Genomic DNA, 10,216 nt, shown 5'->3' with positions numbered 1-10,216 from the left:
CAAAAATATACAGTTGCAAGGGACAGAGGTGTAGACAACTGCAACTGTCCACTCTGTATCTACTGTTGGTCCAAGTGTTTGAAGATAACCATCAAAATTTAATATTGGCAAATGCTGCAATACAGGTGCAATCACAGCTAACAAGATAGGCTGGGGTCCCGAAAATATGTTTTCCTTAAAGCTCTAAGTGACCATTTATGTAAATAGAATAGTGGTTTCTTTTTTACCCTAATTGCCATATGGGGGGTGGGGTATTCAAGAATTAAAGGTCATAAGGGAGGAGCTGACCCTCCCCTTCTTACTAACTGAAACATTCTCCCTTCATCCGTTTAAATGGGGCAAATTCCATTGATGCTAACAGAAGCTTTTCTTCTAAACTGAATTGAGTATGTTGGGTCAATTTTCCTGCAAATGGGAAATTAGAAATGGGCAGGGGAACAGAATATTTGCCAAGATATGGGGTGAGTATCCATTTGAGCAAGTATTTATTTATTTAAAAAGTATTTTAGACCACCTTTAATGGTACAGCCTTCTTCAATGGTTGAAGCTTAATAAATCTTAGGAATTATTTCTGTTTGTGTGCTAGTTACCATATGAAAATTTGGTGAAGCTTTTATGTCCTATGGGCCTTGTCCACGAATCTTTCAACTGCTTCTAAATGCCTGACTGTCACATAACATATGAAGCAACTCTTAGTGAAGGCAATAAAATTACTTGACATCCATGTGGATCAGTGCAATAATACTGACTTTTTCACAAATTACAGAAGGAAGGCTCTCTGTGCAGGTTTTCATGATAGTTAGGTTCCAACAGTGGAATCCCAGGAAAGTCTCCATCAAAACTTAGGTGCTTAGTGCCCAAACAGCAAAAAGGCAGCATACTCCAGTTGCTAAAGGACTTGGCTCTCATCAATGAAAACCTGGTATCTCTTTCAACTCAGTGGAGAGATATAGACAAGAGAACATAAAATATACAAAGTTAACAAAAAAAACTTTGGCAAATAATAAATTTCAGAACTGGCATTCACAGTGGTTTAAGCTTAAGAACTGAAGTTTTGCCACAGAAAAGGAAGCAGCAGTTGGAGTCATACAGCAATAACTGGCTTATTGAACATTGCACCCACAAGAAGTATTTCTGACAGAAAGCATTCTGACTCAAAAAAGGCGCAAATGCTTCCTAAGAAAGAAAACTAGTATTTTAATATATATGAACTGTATATTGTGATATTTATTATACACTGAAAGTACTGCAAGGATCTAAGATTTCATTTACATTAAACTAATATTTCAAAGTTACATTTTATGGTTCATAAATATGCCATCTATATTATGTGGTATAAAAATATGACTTTTGGGGCACTGTAACATTTGAGGAGCTGGGAGTTATTCAGGTATATTCACCCTTATCATTAGCATGGAACAGCACTGACCTGGTATGAGAATGTGATCCTACTGTACTGGCAGAAAAAATACCCCTTCTTTCACGTTCACATTCACATGCACACACACTTAAATCCTCGTAAGGGGCCTTTCCATCTTTTACTTGCACCCCACCTCCCAGATTTTACTTCTGGCAAGCAGGGAGCAGGCCTTAGATTTGTGCACTCTCTCTTCTGCTTCTCCCCCTACAGACAGGTAACACAGACATCAAGAGACCCAACATTTACTTGAATGTAGGATCTTCCTGACCCTGCAAAATAGAACACAGAATGAATTCACAAGTCCCAGCTGTGACTGTTTCTACCTCAGCGAAGTAAAATATTGAGACCCAAATGAACAGTCCCACAAATACAAAGCTCACAGCCTTAAACAAAACTAGAACCAACAAAATGATGCAGTTCTCAGAAAGGGGCAAAGAGATCCCAAAATGCAACCAAGTTACTTCAGATGATTTGAATGAAACAAAGGGTACATTTTTGCAAGTGTGTAAATGCATCTCTTTTCACTGATGTGATAGCTGTATTCTTGTAGTAAATAAAGCCCTTTGTGTACCATTAATTATCTGTCTGACAGTTTTCTTCAAGTTTAATTTGAATTGTTGCACATCAGAATTAAGAATGTAAGAGGTTATTCAGCTCTTTGTAAGTATTCATACATTGTGTTTCATGATAGATTCCTTCCATTCTTTTTCTTGTTAAAAAGCTTCTTTCTTTCCTTCTTTTCTTTCTTTTTTGGTATTTGGCTCATTGAACAGCAACAAACCCTGGTCCTTCCATTTTCCTATGTGCTCGGTCACTTCACTGATTTAAGGCATTTTCTTGTGTTCCATATGGAAAAATAAAAAAACCCTTTGCATACAAATTTTTAAAAATTCTTATGGCACAAAGCAGCAAACTCTTAGGAAAATATATAAATAACAATTTTATCCCCACCGTTTTCTGTACAAGTCATCTCCAGTATCCCCACCCCAACCCATTTAATAAATTTTAACTGTACACACTGTCCTCCCTCTTCTTGATGGGGGGCCACTGGTATGTACACTGGTGAACTGGAGGCAGGCAAAAGAGGGAGGGAATCTCTCATGAAGAGTCTGTGCAGGGAGATGGGGGTGGAGGATAGAGGTGATGTGAGTAGCTCCGCTCGGTGTACGGAGATGGTGGGCAGCTCTCATAGTTCTCTTCTGCTGACAAGTACTGGCTGCGTGGTGTTGGAGGTGGGGGTACAGGCTCAGAATCATAGTTCAAGTCACTGGTATAACCCTTGCCCATGGTTGCCATCACTCTACGGCTGGGGGCATAGTCGCTATCACAAACATCTGTGCTGCATGGTGTAGTCGGAGGGGCAAAATGTCGATAGCTGTATGGCCTGTAACTGGAACAAAACAGATGAATTCAAGCACTGATATTCTAAAGGAACCTCAGTCATCCCTGTCCATGTGCCACCACTACATATGAGAAACAATTTGGACTCCCTGAACAATTACAAAAGGAAAATGCCAACACAACCCAATGAAAGATTGCTTTGCATGCACTTGCAATAAAACAAACCTGGACAAACTATACCCCCTAAGCAGAGGTGTATCTCACCCAGCAAGATGCTCATTCATTTGCTCTGCACATTTTAATGGTGGGTCAGAAAGTTTGTCAGTACATATGTATACCTCAAAAGACCACCAAAGCCAGACCATGTAGTTACAAAACTCGGAATTGCCTTGCTGTGCTAAGAAAGGTATTGGAACAGAAACAAACAGCCATCCGGCTGGCATTTCTGAGCCAGGCTAGTCTCCAGGAACCTGGAATAAGAGCTTTGCCATAAGAACTTAAAAAGAGCCTCACTAAATCAGATCAAAGGTAAATACGGTCTAACATAACATGGCCACACAGGTGGCCAACCAGCTATTTAGGGTAAACCCACAAACAGGACAACACCAATAGCACCCTCTTGGGTGTATTGCCCAGCAACTGGTATTCCAAAGCAGACTGCCTCTGATATTGAAAGCAGCTTGTAGCTATCATAGTTAGTAATCACCAGGCCTGCTTGCATATAATTATACCCCAGTTTCTAAAAAACTGAGGAGTTATGCATGAAAGTGCATACTGCAGTCTGGGTTCACATGTCATCTGCCATGATCTACAAAGGAGCCAATCATGGGTGGTGAGGTAAAGATGGAAGAGGTAATTTTTGAGAAGTTTCTTGTTCTGAAGTAAACTTTTGACTAGATTTCCTTGGTTATTTTCCACTTAAATATAAATTAAAACTGATAGCGCTATGATCAGCATTTCCAAATGGTTCAACATTCACATTTTGCACTAACTCCTGAGTAGCACATTTAGGATTCGGTCCAGATTTGCCTCTTCTGTGGTTCTTTCCATGACTGACTATGCCACGATCTTAGCTATAGCTGTTTAGGACACTGAGAAAATTTAATTTTACTGTTATGTCTGGAAAGGCAAGTCACTTACCTGTATCTCATTCTTCAATTGGTCATCTGTGCATTTACACATATGGGTTTCTGCACCTGCACAGGGCCTAGATTGAAAGGAAACTTCTACAGCTTAGTATCATACAGTACCCTCTGCTCCTTCCAATTCCTGGTTATATGAAGGGGGGGGGGGGGCTCTCCCCCAGTTCCTTAGTTGCCTTGGAGAGTGCATCATTTTGGAGGCCAAAAGGCAGAGATCTAGGAGCAATGCTGGTCCCTCCCTCTGCCTAGTACTCCACAGCTGGCTGACAACAGCTGTGAGTGGGTTGTGTGAATACACAGATGACCACTTGAAGAACGAGATACAGGTAAGTGACTTGCCTTTCTTCTTTGTGGTCTCTGTGCATCACACATATGGGCAATAAGCAAGCTTACCCTTTGCAGGATGGAGGGGACTGTTGTCACTGGAGGATCCATGAGAGGACAGCTCTGCCAAAGGCTCAGTCCTGTTTTGCACATTGGTGGCACTACATGACGGTCAAGGGCATGGACCATGTGGCAGCTCTGTGGATGTTGTGCAGAGGAACACAGTTAGAAGGGTGGCTGATGAGGCCTGGGCACATGTGGAGTGTGCCCTTGGATGTGCAGTGAGCTCAAGCTACAGTGGTAGTTGGGCGAACCAGCATCGGAGCTGCTGTTGTTCTGGGGCTGTGTGGAAGTGTCCTGGTGCTTGGGGAAGGCTGCGTCAGTGTGGGGCTCGACATGGTGTCGGCTGGCTGTGAGCCAGCGCCATGGGCGATTGCCATCATTAGGCATGACATCTATGTGGCCCTCATGTCGAGCATGCTCATGTGAGTGGGATCAGTGGTGGGTGTCAGAGGTGGCCAGCATCAGTGCCAGGCTGGTGTGGGATGAAGTCGGCAGGCCCCCATCATCAGCTGTCATCATGGTGTTGCTGTTGCAGTGTGTTTGACCTCTCCTGGCCACAGTGAGCAATACATTCCTACACAGAAGAATCAGAATCCTCTGCATCCCTGGGGCAGGCCCTTTGGCAGGCACAAGGTAAGAGTAGATGGGTTGGCTCAAAGGTTCAAGAATTCCAAAAGTTCCTTCAGATAAGTAGAGGTCAGGTACCATTCAGAGTTGAGGTCCCAGTCAAGAAGGGGAGAGCAGGACAGGTTCTAGTTCCACCTGGGGAAGAGCAAGGTTGGCAGGCTCTCAGACAAAGGATCATGTGGTGGCATGGGGGGAGCACTGCCTCCGAGTTGCAGGTGTTGGTGGCAATGACTCGCATGCAGGGGAGCGGTGACCCAGTGAGTCCATTCTGGGGATGGCAGGGGTCTGGTGGTTGGCTGGGGAGCTGATCTTTCATGAGGCAGGTGGGTTAGGGCTTGTGCCATGTCTCTTTTTGTGAGGAGCTGTGGACCTGTTCCCAGCAGGTTTTTCCTTGGTCAAGGTGGCAGCCATTTTCCTGGGCCTCTTCCCTGGCCTTGTGGTCTCGCTGCCTGTTGAGGTGGAGGGCCTTTCTGCATCTGGCTTGGAGGAGTTGGTCACATGGAGCTGTCAAGAGTGCCGATTTTAGCCAATCAGCCTGCTGCCTGTCTGTTTTTTGAAGACCTGGGAGTGCGGGACAGTCTCCACTACATGACCCTTGCCAAGGCAGAGAGGGCAGAGGGAGTGACCATCTGCCAAGGGCAGGAAGGCTGCACATGAGGTGCAGTTACAGAAGACTGTGTCAGAGACCATCAAGAGAAAAAATGGCAAGAGAAGGAAAAGGGGGAGAAAAACAAAATACAGAAGTCAGGGTTTATTTTTATTTTCAGGGGGAGTAGAGAAAAACGGGCAAAGACAAAAACAAAAATAGTACTTGCAAGGCAGATTGCTACAGTGAAATGATTTCCAATCTAGGCAATGTGTGGGCACAAGGAAACTGAGAGACTAGCTGGGAGCCCCCCTTTCATATAACCAGAAACTGGAAGGGGCAGAGGGCTCCCAGCCACTCTATGATGCTAAGCTGTATTTGTGTCCTTCCGATCTAGGCCCCTTGCAGGTGCAGAAGCCCATATGTATGATGCATGGAGACAATGAAGAAAAATATGCTTTTATCCAGTAGATGTTGGGGCAATACAAGTTGCCAATTATTACAACACTTCCTTGTTTCAATGCCTCCCTGATTTTACTTTATGTCAAGATAATAGTAACAATAAAAGTGTCTGTAGGCTATGAAGGCTTTGTGAACATGGTAAGGCTACCCAAGAGTCAAAATGGATGCAAATAATATTACCTGTATGATCGATGAGTAGAAGGGCTGTTTGAAGAATAACCAAATTCCATAGTATAATGTGAACGCTCAGTAGCTGGTGATGGAGGAGGGTTTAAAATCTGGAAAACAGATGTTTCGAGAGCTAAGTTTAATTGAATTGTGACAAAGTTTAAACATAACCATAAGGCAATCCTTATGAACACAGCACTAGTTCAAATTACTACTGATGTTTTACTTCTCTTTGGACAGTAAATGCTATCTGGTAGCCATAGGCAAAGGAGGAGTCCCTGATGTTACTTCAGAAAAGCCTTCAAGGTTGCAACAGGGGCTCCATCTTTGGGAGGGTTCTGCCTCTGTCCTCACACTTGGCACTGTTCATTCTGCACCAGCTGAGGCTCCAAAGTCAGAAGATCATCTTTGGAGCAGGCACTGACAACGCATTCTAGATAAGTGGGGATGAGTGAGGTGCTGCTGCTCTATGAAGAATCCAAGTGGTACTTTGGCCTCTCTTCCTTGAAAAGACAGGGAAAACATTTAGACATTCAAAATCAGCCATCTGAATGATTTGGAGGGTGAAAGGAACATAAATGCAATCCAAGCTTCCATGGCATCCCCAAATTTCATTGGATACCCATAACCAATTCAAGGTGTTGGTTATGACCTATAAAGCCCTAAACGGCTTGAGACCTGGATATCTAAAGGAACACTTGCGCCCATATATGCCCTCCCATCCCTTGAGATCAGCAACGGATGCCCTTCTCCGGGAACCCTCTGTGAATGATATTAGGAGGCTGAGTACCCAGAGGAGGGCTTTCTCTGCGGTGGCGCCCCATCTATGGAATGCACTCCCCAGAGAGGTCCGCCTGGCACCATCATTATTTGTTTTTTGGTGCCAGGCTAAGACCTTTTTATTTAAAACTTATTTTAATTGCTAAATTATTGTATTTATTAGGATTTTAAAATTAGCTGAGAATGCACTGGGGGTTTTTTAATGTTATTTTCTTTTAAATTATTATATTGTTATTGTTTATGTATGTTTTTGTGTATTTTTTGTGAGCTGCCCCGAGGCTTTGTTGCGATGGGGGCGGCATGGAAATGTTTTAAATAAATAAATAAATCTTCCAAGTATTGGATGGCACCCTTATAATATAATCCTAGATTTGTCTACTCAGAAGTAAGCCTTACTGAATTAAGTGAATCTTACTCCCAAGTTATGTAAGGGGTTGCAAACTTAATGGTAGCTGCTTCTGGTAGTCTTCATTAACATTCCACTTTTCATCCATGATAGTAGTTCAAGGTTGCTCTAGCACATGCTTTCAGAATGTCCCCTTGGAGCAGAATTGAGGAATAACTAGAACATCTATTTATTTAATTACTCTATGAATCATATTCCTATCTAAGAAGCCCCAAACCGATGAAATCCCACATACAGCAATAAATTTTAAAACAATAATAGAACAAGTTCTTATAAAAATATATAAGGGTTCATTTGGAAAAGAAAACTAGGTCGTTACTGGGGTTAAATACACTGATGTCAGTTAACCTTGCAATGTTGCTACAAAACCAAACTATTTCCAACTGGGAATTGTGCACGTATTAGCTTGTGCACAAATCCCAGCTTGGCTTGGCTCCACTCTGCTCTGATATAGTGCAGAAGATTTGAGTCTGAAGTACAACCATGATCCTGAGATATTATACCATTGAATTTATTATACTGCTGTATAAAATGTGGAACTTTGTGCCTCTTTTCCTTTAGATAATTTAGTAATGTCACAGGAAATGGCAGAGATGGCATTACACAGGGGTGGGTGGAATCATGCAAGTCAAGAATACACACTATCCAGGACACACTTTTTCATTATGGAGCAAACGTAGTACACCTCGTTGTCCTCAACAGTAAACCTCAGGAATCATTGTTTCAAGTTATTATGATTATTACATTGCATTTATATTCCTTTTTTTACTCTGGCAAGGAAAAACAAAGAGCTAAGTCTTCTAAATGAATCTGCACAAAAGACAAGGGACTCTGGTTCTGTCACAGAAAGAAGATACGACAGCATAAGCTCAACCACCTTATATAACAAAAATTGGCACAATCACACACTTTGCAAGAAGAAAAGATTGTTGCCGACGCAGCACAAGTGTCTGGACTGAGATAAAGCAAAGCAATATTCTGAATTCCACAGTGCAAGGCAAGTTTATACGTACATGCTAACTCCTCATTCCCAGTCAGAATGGTGTAAACAACACTACGGAATTACTTCCCAACAGCACTTTCACATCTGTTCTACCTCCAATATTCTTCACACATGGGGTATCATGGGGGGAGTTTCCTTATTGCTTATAAAATATCTATTTCCCAGGAGACCCCTCAGAATTCTTTCCTGTCCAAAGAGCCAAATGGACAACTACAAAACTTGGAAGCATTTGAAATGAAGCTCCTCTTATCCATTACTCTTGCAAATGCTGTGCAAGCTGGCCTTTGGAACCAAAACCAGATTACAATTTCAAAATATGGGCTGCAATCCTGACATTCAATTGGAAGTAAATTCCATTGAATTCAATGAAGTTTACTTTCAATTCAATAAATTTAGAATTGGGATACAAAGACAAGCTTCCTTTAAAATATTTTTGGGCATCCTCAGGCACACAGTCATTTCCATTAGATTTCCAAATGTCATGTTCACACATACAGCTGAAGTAAAAGTAAGCTTCTGATGACGGAAATTTAATTCTGTACAAGTTAGCAAAAGAAAAGAAATCCCCCAAATGTAAGATTCCAAAGTAGGGCATGCTTGCAGCCTGAAAATATCCAGGTGAATCTGACAAGGAAACAAATGAGAACTACTTCATATTTTACGCAGCAGTTATTGGTTGCTGTTACTGTACAGCTACCTCCAACAGCATAGGATGTTTGAAGAGGTGACTTGTGCCTCCAAATACACCAGGGATATTCAATTTGTGCCCCTTGGAACATTGTTGGACTGCAACTTCCATCCTCCTATCACTTATGCTGCCTTAAGAGAATGAAAGCAAACAGCATCTAGGCAGCCACACATTTCCAACCTCAAAAATATACAGTTGCAAGGGACAGAGGTGTAGACAACTGCAACTGCCCACTCTGTATCTGTATAAGATGTGGAACTTTGTGCCTCTTTTCCTTTAGATAATTTAGTAATGTCACAGGAAATGGCAGAGATGGCATTACACAGGGGTGGGTGGAATCATGCAATGTTGCATTTAGTAATGTTGCATTGTTACTGTAGTTTTTATGTATATACATAATTTAAAATATAGGATCTTGTTTAAATTCTGTAATATGAATTGATTATGTTGGTCCCTAAACAATTTCACTGAAAAAGGACCTACAGATACAGTAAAACCTTGGATTGTGAGCATAATTTGTTCCGAAAACGTGCTTGTATTCCAAAGCACTCGTATATCAAAGTGAATTTCCCCATAAGGTTCAATGTAAATAAGGTTAATCCGTTCTGTAACTTTTTTTTAATCACAAAAATTTGAAGCAGGCATGCTCGGGGGGAGGGGGAGGCGGGCGTGCTTCAGGGGAGGTGGGCGCGATCGCGGACACACTGGGGGGAAGCGAGTGCGCTCGCAGGAGCACTGGGGTGCAGGCGGGTGCGCTCGTGGGCGCACTCAGGGGAAGACGATGCTGTACTCACACCTGCAGCGAGAGAGAGAACCAGCGCTATTGTGACCTGACGCTCGGCAGGCAAAGCACACGTAATACTCGTACTGCAAGACATCACTTGTTTATCAAGTTAAAATTTAGAAAAACTTTTTGCTCATCTTGCAAAGCACTCGCAGACCAAGTTACTAGAAATCCAAGGTTTTACTGTAGTTTGAAATGCATTAGTATAAACATGTAACACATAAATGAATAAAGTATTTATTTTTGTGAAATGAAATACATTTTTGCTAACCCTCCAGCATTTTTTGTATTCTTTGTGAGGCTTCCCATTTTGTTGGATTTTGTTACAATGATCACTTGACACATTCCAGGAACCATAAGATAGCTTGGATCTTTCCTCCTGAATAAAGAGAAAGATCCATCCTTGAAGGGGAAGATCCAAC

The 10,216-nt window shown here is 42.1% G+C and overlaps 1 protein-coding gene across 7 annotated transcripts in view; it reads right to left on the bottom strand.

The window, feature by feature from the left end:
* Positions 1-10: 10 nt before the first annotated feature.
* The window catches only part of LRP6 (LDL receptor related protein 6), a 274,404-nt gene continuing 264,198 nt past the window's right edge, over positions 11-10,216 (bottom strand). For 6 of the 7 annotated variants that reach the window (XM_044418370.1, XM_044418369.1, XM_044418373.1 and 3 more), the window contains 2 exons: positions 6,146-6,243; positions 11-2,810 (listed from right to left, as the gene is read on the bottom strand). In XM_044418370.1, the coding sequence (XP_044274305.1) occupies positions 2,519-2,810; positions 6,146-6,243 (390 nt within the window). In that variant the 3' untranslated portion in view covers positions 11-2,518. Of the gene's footprint in view, positions 2,811-3,901; positions 3,969-6,145; positions 6,244-10,216 lie in introns of all 7 variants that reach the window. The other variant, XM_044418371.1, reaches the window with a different exon arrangement.

Source organism: Varanus komodoensis, unplaced genomic scaffold (assembly GCF_004798865.1).
Source record: "Varanus komodoensis strain SLA01 unplaced genomic scaffold, ASM479886v1 scaffold9, whole genome shotgun sequence".
NCBI classification, from domain to species: Eukaryota; Metazoa; Chordata; class Lepidosauria; order Squamata; family Varanidae; genus Varanus; species Varanus komodoensis.
Note: the sequence above shows the minus strand (reverse complement) of the source record. Positions and strands in the feature narration are given on the sequence as shown.